General features: G+C 40.9%; 1 protein-coding gene across 1 annotated transcript in view; it reads right to left on the bottom strand.

The window, feature by feature from the left end:
* The window catches only part of TNFRSF21 (TNF receptor superfamily member 21), a 41,357-nt gene extending 17,631 nt beyond the window's left edge, over positions 1–23,726 (bottom strand). Inside the window, exons 1-4 of the mRNA XM_081942914.1 lie at positions 23,214–23,726; positions 11,530–12,172; positions 9,857–10,351; positions 3,677–3,942 (exon numbers count right to left, since the gene is read on the bottom strand). Coding sequence (XP_081799040.1) covers positions 3,677–3,942; positions 9,857–10,351; positions 11,530–12,172; positions 23,214–23,285 — 1,476 coding nt within the window. The 5' untranslated portion in view covers positions 23,286–23,726. The remainder of the gene's footprint in view (positions 1–3,676; positions 3,943–9,856; positions 10,352–11,529; positions 12,173–23,213) is intronic.
* Positions 23,727–26,029: the final 2,303 nt, after the last annotated feature.

Here is a 26,029-nt window from a genome sequence, read left to right as displayed (position 1 = left end):
GTGAAACACTGAAATGCCTGCTATTTAAGTGCTAAGCATAACCAAAAACAAACACTATTATCTGAGGGATACAAATCAGGCAAAGCTGGTGCCCTGACAAACACTTGAGAATGATCATTGTTATCATCTGACCTATCAATTTTTATCACAGACCTCAAATCAACTGCAAAGGAGATTAAGGGAGATTAAGCTATAAAATACTTCTTTTCATGTACAAGAAATGTTATTTCATTTTACCATTCAGACAAAAATTGCATTTGTCAGAATTTTGTCAGCCTTTTTTTGCACATATTATTGGAAGAATTATTACTGGATAACAACGCATCATATATGAGACTCCTATATTTTAGTCTTTGACTTTAATAAACTTGTTCTTCTTTGCAAAAAAAAAATCAGTAGATTCCAGTCATATCAAAGGTTGCTCCCAATTTCCATGAATCAATCAATCTTTAGATTGTTCTTATTACTTCCAAATTTTCCATTGACATTTTTGTCTTTTATTTTAACAACCTATAGATAGGAATCCTTGACAAGTAGTTTGGGTTGGGGAGGTGTATACTATATGCTGCTTATTCACTCCCACCTCAATCTAATGGCAATATAAGAATTGCTAGAACTTCTGTTATCTTCAAGATTAACCAAATCAAGATTAATCAAAAACTGCTGGACTATTATTGAACAAATATTCCTCAGGGGGACAAGTTTAAAACATGATTTCATTCTTCCTGGATAGACAGGGGAGTAGAATTTCTAAGCAATGCAGTAGAGAAAGCTTGCTCATTAAATTTTTAAATGTCTCTTTTTTAAAGGAACAATATTGTTTTCAGACCAATTAGTGCCTATTACATAATTATATGGATATCATTAAGATTACATTTGATTTATGTGGATCTTTAATGGGCTTCTGGGTGAGTCCATTTCCACATTTTGGTCTGAAAATAAACTATGAGATTACAAAATTATCTCAATTAAGAACTGCTTTTCTGAAAGTTTCTTTGTCAGATCTTGGCTCTTCATAAATTTGAGCAAAATATGAGATAATTTTTTGCAACCATGGTGACATTCAAGTGCTCTTCTAGTTCTGGTGTTTGACAGCTGCAGGGGTGGTGGCAGAGATATACTATTGAACTGTAGTAATTCAACAGGAAGTGGTACAGTAGAACACAAGCCATAATTGACTCAACCATGATTTCAACAGTGATTTGTGTTTTGATTAATATTTCCTATCAATAAAGTTCTATTTTTAAGCCAAGAAATTGTGCTGAATCTATCATCTTGAATTTCTCTTTTTTATTTCTGCTATTTTATTTGTTTCTGCTCTGAGCATTTTTTTAAAAAATTCAACTGAAAGGACATATTGCTGAGTATTTAAATCAAACAAAACCAAAAACGTATTATGATAATCATAGATAACAGCACTGAATGTAGAATATTGAATGTTTCCATTAACATGAATAAATATTCAGTATAAGATTGCATGATTCCCTATTAGTTTGCAGAATTTGGATATCAATATTATGATCAAAAGGAGATGTTTTTCTACACATTGGGCTCAAAAATGGCCAGTTCCTTTTTCTCACAGGTTTTAACATGAATAAATAGCCCAACAACACATGATGGGTTTAATGAAATATTTTTTCAGGACCTCATGGCCTATCTGTATTTCAGTGCCAAATAGTGAACTATCCATCTTTTCAGCTTTTAAGAATGTGATTAATGTGCCTCATTTTGGACCGTTGCATTGGCTGAGCATTCTGATAACATTTTTGGCACTGTAACTGTTACTTTCATTCGTTGTATACAAAGGTTTGTGCTTTCACCAAAATTGTTGTTCATTTTACAATTTTAGTATTTAGTATTTGAAGTATTTGTAAACTGTCCTGATTAAGAGTGTTTATTTTAGAGATGAAAGTAAATTGTTTTCATCTTGGATATCTTATTTCTTGCCAAGAAGGGAATAACTTTCTGTAACTCTGCAAGATATCAGACAGCCACATGCTTTCTTCATTATTGCCTTTGTGCAGCATGAGTTTTCAGAAGCTCAGTAACATCGAAACCAGTCACTTATACATGCTGACTATACAGCTACTGAAAGCAAAATATGAGAGTTCAGTGATGAAAAGCAGCTGGCTTTCAGCTGCTAAGGACTCAGGCAATGACTCTCATAATCCATTGCTACTGTAAAAAAGCTTAAAGCTCATTCGTTTTTAAACACTATCAAACTATGAGAATTGAAATGTTAGCATGATTCTCCAGCAACCCAGGGGTGTTTTGCTGGGGTATTCTCACCAATATGAACCCATTAGTGCAAAGTGGGATAGATTCCTATCAAAACATCACATCCATAGTCACTATTATTTCTTTATGGAGGAAAATAAGTGATCCCTCTATATTATCACTAGAAACGTTAATTTTGTATCTCTGTCATATCTTGCATTCTCCTTTCACTTGAATTCTGCAATGAATTACATACATTTACCCACTCTTATTTTGCAAAAAAAAATTTCCTGCTTTTGCTCGTTACAAAGGTTTTTCCATGGGAGGTTGAGCATTTGTCTTATTTTAGTCCTCTGACTTCTGCAAAGTTCACATTGCTGGTATACTGATAGTACATCATTTATGGTAAGTAAAACAATTAGGAATTTGCAACGTTTTGGTAATGAAATGGGAGACTCTTAATGCACAAGTTGTGATTATAAGCTGTTACATTCTGGAGAGCGCCAATGTCTACATGGGTATATAATATGATACAATCATTACTAATACTGGTAGTATAATTATCAGTGGTGATTATTTTATGACTGCAATGCTTGTGATAGGACCTACTGTAGTCCTCAATTAAACCTAGCCTCTCCACCAGAGCAGGCACTTCAGCTACTTCTAATGTACAAAGTCCACAGTATTTTGCATGATTTGCATGAGCCTAGAAATATGTTTATAGGGCATAACATGGTGAGGCAAAGCCATTCATTATTTAAAACAAGGGACTAGAAACTATTCTTAGTGTGTAGATGGTGATAAGATTACAGCTGAAAATCCTACACGTTCAAGCTCTTCTAAAACAAATTTCAGATAACATACAATGATAAAGCAAAGCATCAAATTGTTTTGATACAGAGAAAAGAGAAGATAAAGAAAAGCGGAAGAGAAATTAAAACTGCCACAATATTGAAAAAGATGCCTTTGTCATTTGGACAAATGATCGAACATTTCCATATTAGCCAACTAACTAATATGTACATGATTTCCAAAACATTTAACCTGCTGCTTAAGTGCATTAAGGTTCCACCGATGTCTGCTGGAATTATTTCAGGTCTATTCATTTCACATACTGAATATAGCATGATGAACTGATACAAAAGTTGGAAAACTGGGAGGAGGAAGCTTTGCTGCCTTAAAAAAATACCCTACAGTGTTGCCTTTCCACTTCTTCAGATTCCCTGCACTTTGAGTGACCTGGAGTCAGTACTAAGATGTTTGGAGAAAACAATTGCTTGATTTCAAGAAAAACAAACAAAATATCTGTGTTGCTGCCCCCCCTCACAATTATTCTTTAATAAGAGAGAGGATCACACCAGCAGAGGAACCACAATTGTGCTGCAAAAGGCTATTCTGTACCCCCACCGCTGGATTAGCATTGAATATTAATGCACATAACTAGTAATGTAGATATTACCTGTGTTGCATCTTCCATCAAGCCCCTGATGTTCTCTACCACATCTGTGCGTCTGTGCTGGCGGAGAGCACTGATCAGCTGGGCAAGGCTAGCTTCAGAGCCCCTGATAGTCCAGTGCTGTAAAGCGGCATAAGCCCTTTCATGGTCTGCAGAATATCCATTGGCAAAAGCTGCCACCTCCCGCTCGCTGGCATTGCACAGGAATTGGTAGATATCTTTCCACTGGCTTCCAAGTTGGGCAGCTACCAATTTCAGAATATCAATGCCTGTTTAAGAGAAGAATTTCAGGTAAGGTGCAAGAATATCAAATACAAGTTTTTCAAAAAATTCTCTTTACCTTACGGTAGGGATGCTTGTGCGAAGAAAATTTTGCAAATTACAAACTAACACTGTTCTGAATTAGAAGATTCACTGACACTTCCCCCCCCCCCCCTTCAGTATAGTTATTCATCTAAAAATGCATGCAATGTTGGCGACCTTATTGGCAGTCTTGCTACAATGAATACAGATAATTTTCAAAGGCAATTTTTAAAAATGGAACTTGGGACTTGCTTTTTCCAAAGCAATGTCAATTATGGTTTCACTTCTCTGGAAATCCTCACTCAACTATCATAATTTTGAAGGTTACATCTGCATTACATATATTCATGAAATAGTTAAGAAAAAAGATGCTTTCATTTATTTGTAAATAAATAAATTTTATTAATACATTTACATAATTAATTTATTCTAATACCTGGAAAAGAGCAAATATAAAATACAATAAAATTGAAAAATTGAGAGACTTAAACTATATCAAAGAATAAATTTTTGAAAAAAAATTAAAATCCCTGTGCACATAAAAACAGCTTATTTCATGCAAGTTAAAAGTGATGTAACTAATTTCCCAATATTCTATCGGTTGAATTCTATGTTACTTAAAGATTCCAGAGTATTTTCAAGAAAGCGTTTTGAGTTATTGGATAATTGTCTGGTAACGCTAGCATGCAAAAAACTAAACTCTCAACAAGTCAAGGAGATCTAAAAGCAAAACAATTTTCTTCCATCCTAGAATCGTAACAATAAGTCAAATAAAAGCAATGGAACCAATATGATGGAGTAAGACGAAGATATTCAAATTCCTAAATAGTTAAGACAAAAAAATCTCTATCAATGATCCCTTAGCCCAACCTAATTTCACATCATGCAACATTGAAAGTTGAGATAAAAATGTTGTAATAAAATTGTATTAAAGTTAAAAATGGCAGTGTGGTTCAGCAACCAATCTTCAAAATTCATGCAGATTTTTTTAAAATTATAACAATGTAAAATTCAAATTTTTAGCATTCTGGTTTCAAGAGGTTTAATATGACTTGTGCTGAACAAATTTCATAGATTTTGCATATTATTTCCCTTAATCAAAAGCAGATTAAAATAATCTGCTTCGTTATTATGTTTTATCATGTAAAGCAACCAGTAATGCTTCCTTGTTCCAAGAAGAAACTGCTTATGATATCAAATAAGAAAACAATGGTGGAAGCAATGGATATTAACAATACCCAAGCAAAGGGTTTCCACTAACTGAATGGCCTCAGTGGAACAGATTTCTTCTCAACATAAAGTCAAGTCTCACCCAAGTTGAACTCAAAACTTAATTATTTGAAGGACATGTAAATATAGTTTCCTTGGCAGCAATATGGAAATGGTTTGCCATTTCCTTCTTTGGGGATTTCTTTTTCTTTACTTTTCTTCTCTTCTCAGTCTACTCTATAGCATTGTGCTGTTCTCTGGCCCAAATTTTGCTTTAGATCACAAGCTGTCTGAAGATTTTAAGAAGCTGGGGACAAATGAATAAAAATTCCACTTGTATAGCATTAGATCAGAGGTGGGTTGCAGGCGGTACACCCTGGTATGGGTGTACCAGAGCCTGCCCGGAGCACCGGGTATCGTTCTGGTACAGTGCTCTGGAGGACCCATCCACCCACCTTACCTATCTTTAAAGCCTTTGGTGCTTCTGCGCACACGCATGGTGCATACAGCGCCTGCGCAACACTCCGTCGAGCAGCTGGAGCGTCACGGAGGCTTGCAGAGGCATCGCTGGAAGGTAAGACACTGCGTGCACTGTGCGCATTCATGTGGAGGACGCCAGTTACCGGTTGCAACTGGATCTGGAACCCACCACTGCATTAGATGTTACTTCCACATGGACTTTGGTACTATTTATACCACTTTTTGTTTCATTAGTAGAAAGGAATCTGAAATACTTTATGTCCATAAGACTCTAAGACTGAATTGAGTAAACCCTCAATTCCAGACAAGATGATAAAAAAGTAAATCTTTGATTCCCTTTCTTATTATTAAAGAAAATTACATTCATCATCTGCCATTAGAGTTACATAATGACTATACTACAGAAAAGATTTTGAAATCATATCATGCAATTTCTATGAAAATAAACGAGCTATCCATTTTTCATTTCCCTATTAAAGAGCCAGTTTGTTGTAGTGATTAGGGAGCAAATCTTGAAAAGATTAACTGTGAGATTTAGCCTCACCTTATACTCATATCTAGTTGGGTGACATTGGCCCAGTCACTATCTCTCAGCCCTAGGAAAGAAGCAATGGCAAACAACTTCTGAAATCTTTCCAGAAAAACTGCAGAGACTCGTGCAGGCAGTTGCCAAGAATCTACACTGACTCAAAGACAAACATAAAACAAAATAAAATCAATTAACCCCTATACTCAGTTGAAGATCACTGTTGTGAATCAACCTTAGGGAAACTTTATCTGGGTTACAGATATCCAGATAATCACTGCATGGCAGTGCAAAGAGTCCGAAAAATCTTTATTGTCATCCAGCAATTATTTGGACCATCCTAGCCTAGATTTGGTAGCCAATAGCTATCTAAAAAGCTGTCAGACTATCTTATTCAATGGGCATTTTTTAATCTCTTTAGTTTTCAATGAAACTTATCCAAGTGCAGATTTAAATCAAGCAGGCTTATTTCATCCATTAGTGAAATTACCCAAAATTAAACCAGTACAATGCCATTCATTTGGAATTGCAACCAAACTATCAGAAAGTTCTTTGGAGAAAAAGAAAGGCATTTTCTGAAGTGGCAGCCAGTGGAGCTGTACTTGGAATTCAATAGGAAGCACAAAGAAACTTAGTGCTCTGAACAGATAATTCTTTTATTTCTCTGATCCAAGATGAGTTAGATAAAACTGCCATGAACCTGTTGCTAAGATTAAGCAGGATGAACAGTGTAGGGTGTGTTTTTATACCTGTCCTGCCCTCCTATGATATAATAGTCAATGTGCAAGGTTTTACTACATTTCCATGGAGCGCTGATGATGCAGGATCAAACTAAAAATGGATTGTCCAATCATTCCTAAAACAATATTCTATGTATGCTAAAAGGTAAATGTTCCCCTCGCACATATTGCTAGTCATTCCTAGAGGGTGGTGCTCATCTCCATTTTAAATCTCCGTGGTCATGTGGCCAGCATGTCTAAACGCTGAAGGTGCATGGAACACTGTTACCTTCCCGCCAAAGTTGGTTCCAATTTTCTACTTGCATTTTTACATGCTTTCGAACTGCTAGGTTGGCAGAAGCTGGAACAAGTAACGGGAGCTTACTCTGTTATGTGGAGCTAGGGATTCGAACCGCCAAACTGCCAACCTTTCTGATTGACAAGCTCAATGTCTTCGACACTGAGCCAACGTGTCCCCACCCTATGTATACTAAGGATCCACAAATTTTGGCTGGCCATGTGGTTTCCCAAAATGTTGTGGTAGCTACTAGCTCAACCCTTCCAAACTCCCCTTTGCATTGGACCATACTTTTGTGAAGTTGTGCCTAAGCCCTTCTCAGCAGCCTCTTGCAGCATGGACAGCATATCCTTTCCATCCAGCAATCGCTCTCTCATACAAAGCCTTATGAAGTACAGATTGCCTCAATTTCTCTCAGGTGACCTTAAAGTTTGTTCCTGGTCTTCACAATAATTCCAATTCTAGAATTTTGAGGAGGTGATATTTACTTTTGGCCCCATGCAGAAATTCTAATGCATTAAAGCCCAGAGCTTTATCCGCTCTTTCTTGCTAAGTTCTTTAGGTTACTTAATTTCAGTCAAGTAAGTTTGCTATGTTGTCACATATTCCAGATGTAAACCAGAATGCAAAAGACAGTGCTGGATATTCCAAGACTTTGGATTTTGCTCTTTAGCAATTCATGACTAAAATTGTAAACCAATTTTAGATATTCTTGCAACGAACCAGGGTGCATATATAAAGAAAGTATACAAAGTGAGAAATCAACCTTTTAAAAGGTTGTGGATATATATTTTTTCAATTTGTGCCATCCTGAACTGACTCCAAAGAAAAATACTCATATTGGTAAAGGCTGCTGATTTTTGCTCTTTACTTACAGAATGTTAAAAAACCACATATTTTATTAAAAATAGCTTGCAGTTGAAAGATTATTTTCAGCTGATATTGCCTAAAAGCAACCCCTAGAAGTAGTCACTAAAATAGTATCTAGGATGGTTTTAACCTTCATCTTTAATCCAAAAGGAAAGATAGATTATAAGTTTTACTGTTTATATGTGTTTGTGTTTAAGGTCAGCATTTTAGTGTAGTGGTTAAGGCATCAGGCTAAAAACTGGGAGAGACAAGGAGTTCTAGTCTTTTTTCCTTAGGCATAAAGCTAGCTAGATTACTTGGGCCAATCACTTTTTCTTAGCCCTCAGGAGGAGACAGTGGCAAACCACTTTTGAAAAACCTTGTCAAGAAAACTGCACCAACTAGTCCAGTCTCTCAGAATTGGTCATGAAAAGGGTATGTACACAGGAACAGTTTCTTTTCTTTCTTTTTTCCTGATAATTGAATGTGAAAGAAATAGAATGAATTTTCAGACACACAAATAATCCATAATCCTAATGTTTACATGTATCTGTTTTCTTTCACTGAAGCTCCTTGTCTAGGATAATCATCACGAAATCCTGCCTGTCATGGACAGAAACTAATTATACTAAAGAATTTCTTTCTTCTGCTCTTTCCCCTCAGCTCAGGAAGAAAAACAGGTTTCTCCTTTTCTTCACACCTCCTCATCAACAACAATTTCCCAAGTGCAAAGTGAGAACCTGATTGTGCTTTCTTTCCATTCTCGTAGATCAAAATACTATCAAAACTTATTAAAATAAAGTGAAAGAATAACGATTACACATTATTAAACTATGCACATTTACACAATCAATATCAAGAGTGTGGTCACTACAGATCCCAAGAAGCTACATGCTAGGGCAGGGGAAAGAAGCAAGTTGCTCCCTGTGATCTACCAAGGCTCTGATGCCAAGTACAACCTCTGGTAAACACAGCCTGAGCCAGACGCTTACAGGCAGGATTGAGATAGCTAGAAATAAATGCCAGGAAGGCTATATTAAAAAGCACTTTAAAGTGGCAGACTCTTGGGGATAACTGAGGACTGATTTTCTCACTTCATACAGCCCCCATTTCCCTAAACAGGAGAGCAAATGTTCTACCTCAAAGGTATGAGACGTATGAACAATAAGCATTTGACTAAATTGAAAATTGACCCCTACTGTTGTTCAAACCTTATACAGCAAGGTATAGATCTTGGGGTCACTTGCAGTTGCCCAACATGTGAACCTCAGAGTATACGGGGTCTAGATAGACCATAAACACAAGTCCACTGTGTGAAGATTGACTATACAACAGAAGTATCTTTGTGAAATACACTTTCCTAAATATATGTTTAAATGTCTTAAAAAAGGAGGAGGAAGGCCTTGTGACATCACATCTCCACTGACTTGAAATGATTTTATTGTTAAAAACAACTGTGAAAAACAGATACAGTTTAAATAAACATGTGCTATGGGTAGCATTAAAGATGCCCTGGAAGGAAATAAAGAAAAAAGAAACAATGAGAAACAATGCATTCCATGTTAGTTTATATCACTATTTTGTAAGGTGCTCAGAGTTGCTTTGTGAGATGGGCAGCATATAAATGTAATAAATAAATAAATATGAAAAAGAAGGCCCGTGATTCCTGAGATATAATAAGCTTTTACGTCAGAATAAAGTTATTTTTAAGAAGCTATGAGATTTGAGTGTTTTGAACTGGAATGGAGGTCTATTTTATCTGTGAATATATTTCTGTTTATAAAACTATAACTACTCACCATGCCCATTGGAATAGTAGATCCATTTCTCCCGATGTTGGGTTGGGGTAGAAGATTTCTTCAAAACAGACTTTTCCACAATTGCACTGGGATCTTGCCTTGGTCCTTTTTTTAGAGTTCGTGAACTTTTGCGGACACTGCAAACAACAATAACCACAAGCACAAGCAGCAGTAGCAGGACAATCATCCATGGCAAATGTTCATTGATATCAAAATGCTTATGCATAGCCTGTCTTGGGGGCCCTCTTTTAGGGGGTTTATATGGAATGCTGGATTTCACGTTGCCACTCATCTCCAGTGCTGGCTGTAAGTTAAGATTGGAAGGGGTGTGTTTGTGGTAATATAGCTGCTGGTGATTTATAGATTTAGAATAGTTCAAAGCTGCCACAGTCTCATTCTTGGAGGTTTCATTGTAAATGTCTGTTGGTTCCATCATGTCAGCATATGTGCTTGGGGGAGGCGTGGTGGTGAAGTTGGAAGAGGAAGCATGCACACCTGAAAAATACATACAATATTAAAAATGAATCAGCAAGCATAGACCCTATCAGCCAGTCTTTCCATGGCTGGTACTGCCAATTATGTTTTAAAGTCAACATGATCTAAAAGACTGGGAACTTCAAGAGCTGAAATCCAGCCTGTCTGGAAAGCCCTTGTTGAGGAAGTCTGCTAGAAGTTATTAATACAGTTCTGACCTCTAACAGCACTTAATTTAGAAAGAAATAACTGGCTCAAGAGTATACAATGAAGTGTCCTCCCTATTTGGTGGGGACTCAACATCCCACAATCCCATTAGTAAGAAAAATGCTGATAGCTGATGAATTCCCAAACATCTGGAAGGCATCAGGTTGTTTACCCCATGTAGCTCATGCTATGAAATAGCCACAAAGAGTGCATGCAGATCTCTCAAAACATAGTTGCTGAGCATAGTTCTTAGGCTCCAAATCCTCAATTCATGAAAAACATTTTAACAATAGATGCTGATTTTAAGCCAGGTTTAATACTATAGTTTCAAATGAAATAAAAATACTAACAATGAAAGGTTTAATAAAAGTAGTGGGCTAGGATGCAAGTGTTACTATTTATTACATACAGTATTTTAAACAATCAAGCAAAAGGAGAAAACTTACAGAGGGCTGGGCAGCACTGTGAAGTTGTATATAAGTCTGAGTGCTATTGATATTGCTAAAACACTATACAAATTAATCAGTTTAATTGTTGGAAAAAGAAGAACTCACTTGGTATCTGACTATGCATTCTTATACATATCTACATAACATCTATCAAGTTTAAGAAATACAATTCTGTAGCAGGTTGATAAAGTGATGCAACTTAAAACTCCTTTATGTCCCCCCCCCCTTTCTCTCCCTCCCTCCATTCCTCCCCCCTCCAGTATAGTTGATCCTTCCATCTCCCCATTAGCCACATGCTGGTCAAATAATTGCTGTCATAATGTGCTGTACTTGCCACAGGAATTATGCTGAAGCTGAATCAGGCTAACTATTGAAGAGCTGTAAAAAAGAGATCTAAGATATTGTAAAGTAGAAGCCCAACAGGCATCTTTTAGAGAAGGGAAGGGAACTCCACATTGAAGCATTACCAGCTTATTACTTCAAAATAAAGTTTCACATTTCCCATGTTCCAGCAGAGAATGCTTCCCAGTGCTTTACACCTACCTTTGGTAAGAAAAGTAGCAGAAGACACTTTGTAGTGCTTTTCATCTTCTTCTGGACTTGACAAAAGCCCAGCTACATTCTGGGAAATTGACTGAAATCCACAGATGTTGTCTGTCCTTTTTGTCCCTGGTTTTATCACCACCATGTTTAGTTGCGAACAGTTAGTAAAGGATTTGCATCTCAGCACACTAGAAGGCACAGCAGAGAAAGTGCCACGAGGGCATGGTTTGCACCTGATGTCTTCAGTTTCAGTTCCTTTTTTCCTTAAGCCCCATCCAATGGGGCATAATTTATAAGGGATACAAGCGTCTCCATGTAAAAATGTACCAGGTGGGCAGGAGCATTCACGGTCAGTCCAAGCAGTGCAAGGTGTCTTCTCAATCATTGACTGCTCACAGGGCTTTCTACATGAATGGCATTCTTCTATACCATTTTCGTGCTTTGTGAAGGTCCCATTAGCACAAGAGCTGCATTCTCTTAAGGTCGTCATGGTACAGTGCTTAGATACGTACGTTCCTGCAGGACACTTGTGGCAAGTCAGATGTGTGTTAGTGGCACGATCATGATGGGTGTATGTACTGATGGTGTTCTGTTCAGATGACACCTCGGACTGAGCATCCACAGTGCCCAGGAACATAAATCCCTGAAACACATACATAAATGCAAGTCAAATACATCTCGCAAGGCAAATTACAGTAAATAGTATCAGCTTTACTGACTTACTGAGTAAGTATAATCCAAATACTGTACATATTCAAATCTGTGGTTTCACAGAAGCTATTTGCCCTCTTATGAACACTTATTTCTTGGATTCTTGGAAGTCTTTTTGCCTTTCTCTTGATCTCAGCAAGCGATGGTAAACCGAATTAAAATGTGGGTTTCAGACTGAATTTCAGTGGTGAAATCTGACACATATATTCACATTTATAAAACAAATAATAGTTTACAGATTTACTAGTTTCCAGATATATACATACATACATACATACATACATACATACATACATACATACATACATACAATTCGCTCCCACAGAGAGGGACTCCTCCGGGTACCATTCGCTAAGCAATGCCGGCGGGCGGTGCCCAGGAGTAGGGCCTTCTCTGTGATGGGCCCAACCCTCTGGAACGACCTCCCCCCCCCCCCGATATTAGAATTACTGCCGATTCCCCGCTCCTTCCATAAGAAACTCAAGACCCACCTGTTCCAATTAGCTGGCCTGGCCCAATCGCAATCATAATTATAATCTAATCTTGACCTTCCTGGCCGGCATTTTAAATTTTTAAATTCTGGGGTATTTTAATTGGTTTTAATTGGTTTTAATCATCAGTTAGTTCATGACTATTGTACAGACTGTGTGTTCAATTTGTTTTGTCTGGGGTTTTGTATTTTTGTTGTCTATTGTATATTTTATTTTATTTTATATTGTATATTTTATTTCTGTCTGTACACTGCCCCGAGTCCCTTCGGGGAGAGGGGGCGGTTTATAAATTTAATAAACTGAACTGAACTGAACTGATACATACATACATACATACATACATACATACATACATACATACATACATACATACACACACATAAATTTCAGATGAACAGAACCCTCAACCTTTCTCACAAAGCAGGATGATATAGGAAGGGACATTTCTTAAGAATCCAGGTTTCAAAATAGGCAGAGGAAATTCAGAACATAACTTGCAGCCCAGATAGCTCATCTCCACTTGAGGCCTTTACAAAGCTACCACCCACTATTGACAACAGAAGAGTACACTTCAGTAAAAACAAGAAAGTTTGATGTAAAGTGGATGACCAGTTTATTTCTCTTTTTAAGTCCTCAACTCACCTATTTGACTTTTTGAGAAAGCAATTGCAATAGAAGACAATGATTGACATGAGAAATTGTTTAATCTAGCTCCCAGGGAGTTCTGCCTTATTTTCAAACTGACTTGATCAGAATTAAAATGCTCTTTCTCATCCTATAGAGAAAGGGCCAGTTCCAACTGCCCCTTGCTTTTGCAACAGTAAGATCTGCTAGCATGTTGTTGTCAACCAATCTGCTGCTTAATAGAATCCTTTCCCAAATGCCAGGTCCACTCAAAAATTCTGGCTCAGCTACAAACTTTGTAAGGGAGCAGATGTTTGGTCACCACCTACTCAAGGGTGCTTTTATTACCTCCTCAGTCCATTTCTTCTATTCCCAGTGAGCAGTGGTGGGTTCCTCCCGGATCGCACCGGATCGCGCGCGCTCCCTTTCAGCGCTCCATCTGGCTCGCGCGCTCCCTTTCAGCGCTCCACCTGGCTTGCGCGCTCCCTTTCAGCGCTCCACCTGGCTTTTCAGGCGCTCCGCTCCGCTGAGGAAACATCTCCGTTCCCAGCCGAGCTGGTGGAGCGCAGACAGGCGTCATTGCTTCGCCAGGGCCGGGCAAAACTGTACTTCCGGTTTCAGCGCCGGAAGGGAGCGCGAGGCCAGGTGAAGCGCTGAAAGGGAGCGCGCAAGCCAGGTGGAGCGCTGAAAGGGAGCGCGCACGATCCGGTGCGATCCAGCAGGAACCCACCACTGCCAGTGAGATATTTCCACTGGTTGGTATGCCAGAAATATACATGTTCAAAATTGCAAACGATGCATTTCCCTCAACCTGTAGGGAGCTTCTCTTCTTTCTTTTCTTCTCTTGCAGGAGCAAACATCACATGCATACAATAGTTGTATTGGTTTTATCAAGAATCTTAAGGTTGGGGGTGATATCAGTCAATATTGATCAATCAATACAAAATGAATGACTGCTTACTGGGTATAGGAACAACAACAACAAAAACCTACTGGATTTATAGATACTTACACAAACATCATTTAGCAACTACAGCTGGTATCCTCAATTCAGTTATTAAGCAAAGCAGTTGCTAAGTCAAACCACAACTGTACTTAGGATCTTATTTCAGCTTTCCTTTGCTTTGCAGACCTGCAAAGGTCCTAAGTGGGAGGATTGGTCTCAAAGTTACTGTTTCATTACTACTGCAACTATAAATGGTCACGTCTGAGGCAGTTGCTAAATGAGGACACTGCATTGTGTTAAGCATAATATAGTTTGCTTATAGTGTTAGCATGCAGTGAAAGCATGATATATAAATCGCTCGGGATTATAGGATCCTGGTCTCCGGCTGGTGTCGCTTAATGCCAGGTCCGTGGTACATAAGGCTCCCCTCATTTACGAACTCATACAAGAGGGTACAGCGGACCTGGTGTGCATTACGTAGACCTGGTTGGGCCATGAGGGGGGTGTTCCCCTTAGTGAACTATGCCCACCAGGCTTCCGGGCGTTTCACCAGCCGAGAGCCCAGGGCAGGGGCAGGGGGGGGAGGTTATTAGGGAAACTCTCAGATCTCAGGAGGTTATTGTGCCTCAGATAGGCGGGTGTGAGTCCCTTTTTGTGAAATGGGGCCTTGGAGTTCAGATGGGCCTTTTTGTTACGTACCTGTCTCCCTGCTACGTTTCATCGGCCCTACTGGAGCTGCTGAATGTGTTAGCTGTATTGGCGGTTGATTTCCCCAGGCTTATGGTCCTGGGGGATTTCAATCTGCCCTCAATTGGCGAGACATCCGAGTCAGCTCAGGAGTTCACAGCTTCCATGACGGCTATGGACTTAGCTCAGTTAATTCAAGACCCCACCCATAATAGGGGACACACGCTCGACCTGAATTTTGTCTCTGCGCAGTGGATGAATGATCTAGATTTAGGGGATATTTCTATTCAACCCTTGTCATGGTCTGATCATTTCCTCATCAGGCTTGACTTCCATACTGCTACCCCTTGCCGCAGGGAGGCGGAACTAACTAGATGGTTCCACCCCAGGCGCCTGATGGACCCTGAAAGGTTCCTGATGGAACTTGGGACTTTTCCTGAATCCCTTGCTCACAACTCGACCGAAGCCCTAGTCGAAGCCTGGGATAGGGTGGCCACTGGGGCCTTGGATCGTGTTGTGTCTTTGCGGCCTCTGACCCGGTGTCGATCCCGGGTGGCTCCCTGGTTTACCGAGGAGCTCCGGGAGATGAAACGTCAGAAAAGAAGTCTAGAGAGTGGTTGGAGGGCCAGCCGGTCCGAATCTGATCGAACACTAGTAAGAATTCATATTAAATCCTACTTAGTGGCGATAAAAGCGGCAAAACGGCAACATTTTTCTGCTCTTATCGCGTCCGCAGATAACTGCCCAGCCGCCCTGTTTAGGGTGACCCGCTCCTTACTTAACCAAGGAACTGGGAAAGACCTCTTGCAGGGTAGGGCTGAAGAATTTGTTCAGTATCTGCAGGATAAAACCGCTCAGATCCGGACAGGCTTGGACTCTGACTGGGTAGATTTGGGCGAATCGACGGGGATGAATCTTGTGGAGACAATCTGGGATGAGTTTGACCCTGTGACCCCCAAGGGCATGGACAGGATTATGGGGAGACTCAGTGCTGCCACTTGTGTGCTGGACCCGTGTCCCTCTTGGTTAGTTTTGGCTTCCCGGGAGGTGACACAAGGCTGGCTCCAGGCGATTACCAATGCTTCATTGAGAGAGGGGTTCTTTCCCACCACCTTGAAGGAGGCGATGGTGAGGCCATCCTTAAGAAGCCTTCCCTGGACCCAGCTTCTTTAGCCAACTATTGTCTGGTCTCCAACCTTTGCTTTGTAGCAAAGGTTGTCGAGAGTGTGGTAGCATGTCAGCTTCCCCAGACACCTGGATGAAGCTGTCTACCTGGATCCATTTCAGTTGTATTTCAGGCCCGGGTACAGCATGGAGACGGCATTAGTCACGTTGGTCGATGATTTCTGGCAGGCCTGGGACAGGGGCTGCTCCTCTGTCCTGGTCTTATTAGACCTCTCGGCGGCTTTCGATACCATCGACCATGGTTTCCTACTGTGACGACTCGGGGGGTTGGGAGTGGGGGCACCGTTTTATGGTGGTTCTCCTCCTACCTGTCGGATCGGTCGCAGTTCATGTTGACTGGAGGGCAGGGATCGACCCTGAGGCATGTCACTTGTGGGGTGCCCCAGGGGTCGGTTCTCTCACCCCTCTGTTCAACATATATATGAAACCACTGGACGAGATCATCCGTGGTTTTGGGGTACGGTATCATCAATATGCTGATGATACCCAACTTTTCAACTCTACCCCAAACCACCCAAACGATGCTCTCGACGTGATGTCCCGATGCCTGGAGGCTGTGCGGATCTGGATGGGAAGGAACAGGCTCAAGCTCAATCTCTCCAAGACTGAGTAGCTGTGGTTTCCATCATCCCGATTTGTGCATCTTGTCCCATCTTTGATGATAGGGGGAGAAATTTTAGCCCCCTCAGAGAGGGCCCGCGAGCTAGGAGTCCTCCTGGACACGCAGCCTAGTTTAGAAGAACACCTGATAGCTGTGACCAGGGGGGCCTTTTACCAGGTTCGCCTGGTACGATCCCACAGAGTTGGCCTCCTCAGGGTGCTGTTGGCCAGACAGTGTCAGCTGGCGACCCCCAGGGGTAGAGCCTTCTCTGTGGGAGCGCCTTCCCTCTGGAATGAGCTGCCCCCGGAGCGTCGCATAATCACCGACCTCCGGTCCTTCCGACACACCCTAAAAAGTTGGCTTTTCCAGCAAGCCAGCCTGGCCCGTTAATTTTATAACTTCACATTACATTTGTTGGTAGAATGTAAAATTAAGTTTCTTTCATAGAATGAATCAGGTTAAAATAAATCATAATTTGAGTGAAGTGTAAAGCATGAACCAAGCCAGTCCAAATCAACTACTCACTATAAGAACAAGAACCATGATTGACTAGATTACAAGGTATCAAGATTCCTAAAAAAAACCATGCCATCACTGACCATATAAAAAGAATGAGCCAGCACACATACAAAATAAACATGCAATGGGTAATAACTTAATTTTAATAGAATATTTTTTATATTACGTTCAGGGGTTAGTGAGTAACATGCAAATATTTTCCAACTGTAAATTTCTTACAGGGTCTTATTTTCTTTTGACTCCCCCGAAATAAGTGCTTGGCCTTATTTTCGGGGAGGTTTTATTATTTTTGAGGTGCAGGAGGCGGCAAGCGTGGTCACCTTGTGGCTGCTGCTGTGTTGCAGTATTTTTGGGGAGGGCTTATTTTCAGGGGACGGCTTATTTTAGAGCATGCACTAAAAAAGCCCAATTGGGCTCATTATCCAGGGAGGTCTTATTTTCGGGGAAACAGGATAACATTTAAAGTTTTTGACACTTGAAATTGTCTTGAAAAATAAACTTTAAAATCAGTGAACACCTATTAATGCTGCTTAAGTTTTCAGACAGCTTAATATTTGCTAATACTGGTTGGACTGCTTAAGGATCACTCAAAGGACTGAATGCTCCTTTCCTTTTCGATGCTCACATTTATTTTTAAGAAAGCACTTGAAATAGCTCAAAATAAGCCACTGTTAACAAAAAAAAGTAATGTATCAATAGCAAGTTATTAAATCAGGAAGGTAAAGACATTAAAGATAAAAGAGAGGGGGAAACTAGTTGGGTAGATGAGTTGCTAACCAAAAACTAAGTCAACAATCAATACATAGGAATGTGAATTAACGGCAGCTGGCACCCTTTATTACTAGGGCAGCAAATTAATTCAATGACAGACTGAGAAGTTCAAATCTGAATGAAACTATTAGCCTTGTATTAGCATAAAAATCATATATGGTTTATTATATTCAGAAGTGATCGTTTAGTTTAACATTCTTGTGTTTAAAGACTGGCAGCAATACTTGCAGAGCATTTCAATTCAGAGGGACCAGTTGATTGTACTGAATACCAGGTCTGTCTCTTCAAATATTTAACACTCTCTTAATTAGTTCATCCACTTACTGGGAAGGGAGAAATATACCTTCTATTCTGAAAATAGGTGGTTTATGCTGTTTAATATTATGTATGCATATAAATATATAATAGCAACAGAAATTATGGTACTGTTTTTCTTAAAACTTAGTTTTGTAATTTATTTACTCCCGTGGGGTTGCCTTGTTATGTTATGATGTGAAATGGCTGTGTCATCCAAACCGTACAAAAAATGAACCTGAAGTAGAGAAATAGCAGACATCATGGGCCTCTCCTTCCTGCTCATTCATGGAGATGCTTGCAAATCAGATTTCTAGGCTGTACATTCTGGTTATTATAAATAGGATGGAAGTTACATTTTTCAGGCTAATAATCAGTTGCTTTTCCATTATATCTGACTAGAAGTTTTATCTTCAAAGTCTAAGTAGAATGTTCTATTGACACATTTCCATCAACCGTACATGTACTCATACATATGTACCAAAAGTAGATTTACAGATTTACAGACCTGGCTTAATAGCACTAAATGTGAGAGGGATCTTGGAATCCTAGTGGACAATCAATTAAACATGAGCCAGTGGTGTGCAGCAGCAGCCAAAAAAGTCAATGAAATCCTAAATTGCATTAACAGAGGGATTCAATTAAGATCAAGTGAGGAACTAATACCACTCTATCAAGCCTTAGTAAGACCACATCTAGAGTACTGCATCTAGTTTTGGTCACCATACTAGAAAAAAGATGTTGGAACTCTAGAAAAAGTGCAGAGAACAGCAACCAGGATGATTGGAGTACTGGAGACTACAACATATGAAGAACAGTTACAGGAACTGGGCATGGCTAGTCTAGTGAATTAGGGGTGACATCATAGCAGTGTCCCAATATTTGAGGGGCTGTCACAGAGAGGAGGGGTGCAACCTATTTTCCAAGGACCCGAAGGCCAGATAATGAACAATGGATGGAAACTGATCAAGGGGAGATACAAGCTAGAAATAAGGAGAGATGTTCCTTATTTTCGCCTTCATTCGTGAGAGATTTTCTGACAGTCAGAATAATCAACAAGGGGAATAGCTTGCCTTCAGAAGTTGTGGGTGCTTTATCACTGCAGGCTTTCAAGAAGAGACTGGACAGCCAATTGTCAGAAATGGTGTAGGGCTGTGATGGTGAATCTGTGGGCACACAAGCAATCACCCCAACTCAGCTCGACCATACGTGCGCGTACGCCCCTACCCCAGCCAGCTGATTTTTGGGTTTCTGTTGCACATGCGCGGGAAGTGGGGTGCATGCGGGAGATGTGCACATGCATGGGGGATGCATGCACAGGGGACGGGTTGCACATACGGGCGTGTCACACTCATTGCATTATGGCTGCGGGTGCGCAGGCTTGAGCTTTTGGCACACAATGACAAAAAGGTTCACCATCATTGGTGTAGGGTCTCCTGCTTGGGCGGAGGGTTGGACTAGATGATCTATAAGGTCCCTTCCAATTCTATATTCTGTAAACTGGAACTGTTTCAAGTGATACAAGCATTAGAAAGCTCTCCTTCTAATTTGATACATATACAGATTGAAAGAAGCAGTGAAATATGGATAGGTGTCAAGCCTGAGTCTGACCGGGCTGTGGCCGGTTCTTTTTCAGTAGGGACTTTGTTTCTATCATGAGTTATTTAGGAATTGCCAAACTTTGTGACTTTTGGCAATTATGACAGTGATGAAAAACAACTATGACCAATCCTTACATTTACAACCCTAAAACCTGTACAGCAAAGGAAAGTTGAAGTAAGATCATATGAACAGTCATGATTTCATTTAGTGAGCACTCCACTTAACAACCAAGTGGCCAGTTCTAATTATGGTCACTAAATGAATATTATTTGTATTATAAAAACACCTGCAAGACATAACAGAAAATACAAGTGTAATTCTGACTACAGAGAGTAATACCTGGGGAAGGATGTATTAGCATGTAAAGAATTCTTATTTATAAAAGGCAGCAAGTGAATCCTAAACTTAAACCTGAGAATTTAATAATCTAACCTGGGTCAAAATTAGCCCAAACTGAGGGGCCTTCCTGGAAGTGGTCCTGCTGGAACCCATAGCAATCTTGTCTACAAAAGAAAGTGGACTCCCTGTAACTGAATTATTATCATTTTAAAAAATCATTATTCTCAAAGCATAATCGCTTCTTGAAGAAGCAAAGAATTAAGCTTTCAATTGATGTTGCTGAAGCACCCTTGGCTATAAAAATAATCTCAAAAGATTAACACTGCACCAAACCCCAAATTCTAGCCAAATCCAGCTTTTATAAAGGGAATCAAATTCACAAGGCCTCCAAATGAAAAACAAACTTCGTGTTGTCCTTGAAAAATGCTGAATGTACAGCACCATAGCAACAGTACAGTTCATATCCAAGTAGCTATGCAACTGTACCAACCTCTGTGAATCTCCTGAGGTCCAGTAGAAAAATTCTCACTTTGACAACAAAGAAGAGGAGAAATATGTCATTATCACCCTAATCATATAGTTCTCCTACGGACAATAATGACGATCATTTTACCATTGTTCAGAGATACAAGAAATGAGCCAAAGGCATCCTACTCTTTTCTCCCATTATGTCATTATTAACTCTGAACAATCCTTCTGCAGGCATGGGCTAGACTGAAACATTTTGTTAATCTATAATCTGGTTTGCCCACCTTTTTTTTTCAGCTTCCAAATGCAAAACCTCTGGTCCAGCAGACATCACGCCTTCTAAACCCTTGACTATGGTTTCAGATCCCCCTCTGGATTTGCTACCAAATTGTGATTTTGAATATGACAGAAAGATGAAACTAATGCATGCTAAGATCAATTAAATTTTATCTCTCTACTTAAATCTGCCCAGGCCTTTCCCATATTTTGAAGTGGATTTTTTCTGCCCACCATTCAAAAATTGTCTCCCTCCAGCCTCAAGTAAGAATCCTATCAAGAGAGCAAACTGTGGTTTATAAAAAATAATAAATGAATTTGCTAAACTGTCCTTCTCTTCCTAAAGAACACATTACGGCTTTGTGTTATGTTTGAAATAAGTTTTGGCATTTTAGACCAGTACTGGGAAAACATTCCTGCATCTGGCAGACAATAAAATGCCCAGGTTCTAAACGGCCTCTAAGGATCCCGGTAAATAAAATAAAAATTTCCTATGTGCCAGATGTTGCAACAGTATCAATGCTGATAAAAAGAGCTAAGTAAGACTTCAACAAATATTTTGTAACACTTTTCCAAACACTTCATTTAAATTAACTCAATGTTATTATGAAATGGGAGATGAGAAACTGAAGGCAACATAGTATCTTGCATCAGGGAGTCTACTGAGAGATCTGAACAAGATCATTTGCACACCCGCACAGTCTCTTAAAAGATGGTGGACAGAAAATTGCAGGTAAATATCTGTGGCTTCTATATGGCACTTTTGTACTGGTATGGACCTCCACTTAATATTCCTCACAGCCTTACAGCAAATCCTTACAGCCATGAAGGTCATTATATGTCTTGCTACGGCCAATTTCAGAGGATTGCTCAAGAATGAAACTGGGGAACAGGCAAATTATACTTTTGCCTCCCTTGAAGACTGCAAATATAAATGTAATAAATAAAATCAAGAAAGCAGCATATTGGTGCAGCAAGAATTCATTCAAATTCTCAGTGCTTTGCTTATCAGGTATTTGAGGGCATGATATAGAACCCTGCTAGTAATTCATTTTTAATGAAAAGCAACATTGGAACCAAAGAGGAATTAAATAACAGCAGCTCCATCCCTTAATCCCCCACCCCTATAATAGGCCAAAAACTGAACAACAACACACTTGTCCAGCCCCTGTCTCCTGATGGCAACAAAGCAACTGTGGCTGTAGCAGAACCATTCATTTCATAACCTCAGCTCTTCACTCTTTTTCTCTCTGGATGCATGCCCTGAGACACACCAGAAGAGAGCATTTGCAAAGCCATTGTTATAATCATGATATGTGGAAAGCACTAACTAATCTCTGGTTTGGGACTGCAGTTTGGGTCAAAGATGCTTAAGGTTCCCATATTTGACACCCAAGAGTTCAGAACTCTTCTATGACAATCTTCCTCTCTTCCAGTTCTCGCATTAGCCATCTCTCTCTAGCCCAGGGATGGGAATGTTTTCCGTAAAGGTGTAAAGGCAGCCTATGGAAACTTCTCCCTATCTGCCAGTTCCCGGGTTGGGAAAGGGGTGATTCATAGGTTTCCCTGCTGCAGTGCCCCGGTCCATGACTTAGCAAATTGAAACATCTCTCCCCATCAGTCTGTTGGCAGGACTCCTTTGGCAGATGGAAAAAATGAGATCCTGGAGGTATCTTCGCCCACGAACTTTGGAAGGAAGCCCAGCCCAGGGCCAACCCACTGCCTTTCCCTAGTTTCTGAACATGTGGGATGAGCAGCCGGCTTTGTGAGGCTTCCCCACGCCAGCCTTCCCCTTGGATAAACGATTGCTGTCTTGTTTTGAAGGCCACTTGAGGCTAACCGCCAAAAAACGCCTCCGATCATAGGCAGGTTGTGACCCGAGTCGCCCCAGGTCCGAACGTAAGGCTCAAGCTTACGAAGCAAAGGCGGCTGCTTCTCCATACCCGGGAGAGCCGGCGCGTTTCATTTTCGGAGCACGGACCGCTGGAATCAAAGATGGTTGGATGGCTCAGGGCGCAGTTTCCCGAGCAACAGCATTGCGGCGGGACTCGCTCCCCGGCTCCTTCCCTCCCGTCCCCACAAGCCACCTACCCCTCCACCGCAATAGGGAAGCTCCCGAGGCGCTCGGCACTTCCTTTCTCTCGCCCGCATCCCTGACACGGTGACTCACCAGGAGAAGGCTGGAGACCAACGCGGCTCCTCGGGTGGCCTTGTGGAAGGCGGCGGCGGCGGAAGCCCCCATGGCCTGCGCTGGGTGCGGGGAAAGATGCTTTCTGCTCGGGCGGAGGCCGTTACGAAGCCATGGAGGCCGGGAGCTGAGAAGGGCGCGCCTTGCCCACCGCCGGAAGAGCTGCCCATCTAGCAGCCCCGCTGCCTCATTGCCGGGCAGGGGATGGGCAAGGGACGACTCGGGAAAGGGCAGGGCGGGGAGGGAGGGGGCTGGCGGGGGTTTAGTAAAGGGCAGTCCCCCGGACACGAGGGAACGCTGGCAGCACCGGGCTCCGGGGCCAGCCGTGCAGCTCCTCGGCGGCAGGAGCCGAAAGAGACAGGAGGAGGACTGCGCTCAGCAGGAGAAGAGGCCGGCTTCCCATAGCGACTGGGGGCGGCGGGAGACCACACTCACACCTACCTCGCTGCCCAGCCTGTTCGAATGACCAGAAGGGCGGGGAAACGTCTGCGCCCAAGGCAGCCGGTGGGCGGGAAGAGAGGCGGCGAGAGCGCACATGGGCCGAGAAGGAGAGGCGGGGCCTTCTTTTGTTACATCATCTTTTCAGAAAGACTGCCCAGCCCCGTCCTGCCCATCCCAGACTAGCCCAAAAACCTTTCGTCGGACTCCAAACTGGTGTAAGAAGGATAATGTACTTCATCTCCTTTTCCAGACTAAGTGCCTGAGCTCGTCCCCAAAGGGGCTTTGGGTCAGATGCGATTAGCTCCATTCTACAGGAACAGGAATTGGGCACCCGGGCTCTCCCAGGCGTATTAGATTTCGGGGAGACTCTATAAATCAGTCTTGTATGGTAAGGATGGGACGTCATCTTAACTTTAGGCAGCAAACCCGGCTGTATGTTAGACTAGTTTCCATCTTCCTTGACAGTGAGCTAAGCTGGCTGCAGTTGATCACAACTGAACAATTCTAGAGAGAGCCCACGGCTGTTCCAGAACCATGGACAGTCCTCTGTCTGTACACTCTGTCTGTCTATCTCCTCCCCCCTCCCCTGTAAGAGACAGAAAATCAGAGTATATGTTATCTACTTCAATAAGTTCTGTTCTCATAATGATTATAATGGAAATTGCTATTTTGCGTTAGTATATATCTCAATTGTGCAAAGGGGTTTCACATGATTGAGGAAGAAAGGTCTGTAATCATTATCTCCTGTGTACTAAAAATGCATAGATATGACATATGATAATGCTATATGCAAGGAGAGATGCATGTGCAAATTTCCTTGCATAGGTGTTGTAGCTGAACTGCCACCACTCATAGAAGCATATATTAACATGTTTTGTCCACCATTGTACCAAATCAGACAATCCCAATTTGAATGTCAAGATATGGACCTGTCCACTTGTGGACCCCTCCCTGTGATTAAGAAAAGCACATCTTCGGGAACCAAATAAAAGATCTAATCTAGGCTATATATTGCACTGAACTGTATGGTAGCCCATTTGGCTTTTGATATTGTGTGACTCTTATAGCTCTTTCAGCAATATAAAGGTTAGAGTAGTGGTTCTCAAACTGTGAGTGGTGTGGTGGCCTAGTGGTAAAACACTTGCTTCCCACTTGGAAGGTTGAGAATTCAGGTAGAAGCAGATGTTTATCTCCTAGGGCACAAAGAAAAAATATCTGCTGTGAATTTTACATGGTGTCAGGAAGGGCATCTGACCAGTAAACGCTCAGATGAATCCGATCGCCTCAACTTTACCCTGAATTCAGGAATTACAGGATCATAAAAAGGGAGTTTTTAGTAATGGTTCTCAAAGTGTGGTCTGGGGCTCTCCAAAACCCTTTCAGTAGGTCATCAGTTTCAACTACAATATTTTAGAATTTTAAAATATTTTTGCAATTTTGCTAATGCAGTGAATATCAATAAACGCATACTGCATAAAGCAAAGAGCTTTGGGGTCTTCAATCATTTTTAAGAATGTAAAAGTGTCCTCAGACCACAGTGTTTGAGAACCACTGGGTTAGAAAATCAGAATGTAACTCTTTAGTATTTTCAGCATCATCAAAATTATAAAAATAAAATAAACTGATAATTTCATATCTAACCACAGTTGGGAAACCATTCACAACTTATTCTCTAATTATCCTTCTGTGACCACTCAAAAGAAACCAAAGCTGCATGCCTAGGCAATGAAACTGATTTCCATCTATATACTATAAAACTCTCATCATGATCTTTACCTGGACAACAACAATTTTTGAACCGAATGAGCAAACTTACAAAATTTATCTAGGACCCAGAACCAATAACTCCTGGGGGGAATGAAAGTTGTCGCTGTTCCAGTACTCACAAATGAAGACAAATATATGTGTCCCAGGATAATGTTGCAGGATCCAATCTGAATCAGTCACTGGAACCAGAGTTTAAGTCTTCCAAGCTTTTGACTCGTGCTGGAGCCCATCTTCAGGAAACTTTTCTCTCACCAGTATTCAGTTTCAAGTAGTTGAGATGCTTCACGGAGTGATGGAAGAATATTGTTCCTTCAATGCTGTCAGTGAAGGAGCTAACATTATTCATTTCCCAACACGATTCCTTAACTGAACTCTCTGAATTATCATCACATAAACTGAATTGAAGATAGGCCGTCCCATTATTTTAATGAGTAACTTGGATCCTCCAAGGCTTGCAATGGAACACAGGTGATAGTGGGAAAACTCCACAAGAATCTTATTGTAACAAAGATAAACATTGATCCATTCAAAAATGACCTTGTCACGATTCCAAGAATTAAGCTCTATTTATCAGAAGATGAAGATATCCC

This window comes from Natrix helvetica (genome assembly GCF_964273705.1).
Source record: "Natrix helvetica genome assembly, chromosome: 2".
Taxonomy (NCBI): Eukaryota; Metazoa; Chordata; class Lepidosauria; order Squamata; family Natricidae; genus Natrix; species Natrix helvetica.
This window is presented reverse-complemented; position numbering and strand designations above follow the sequence as displayed.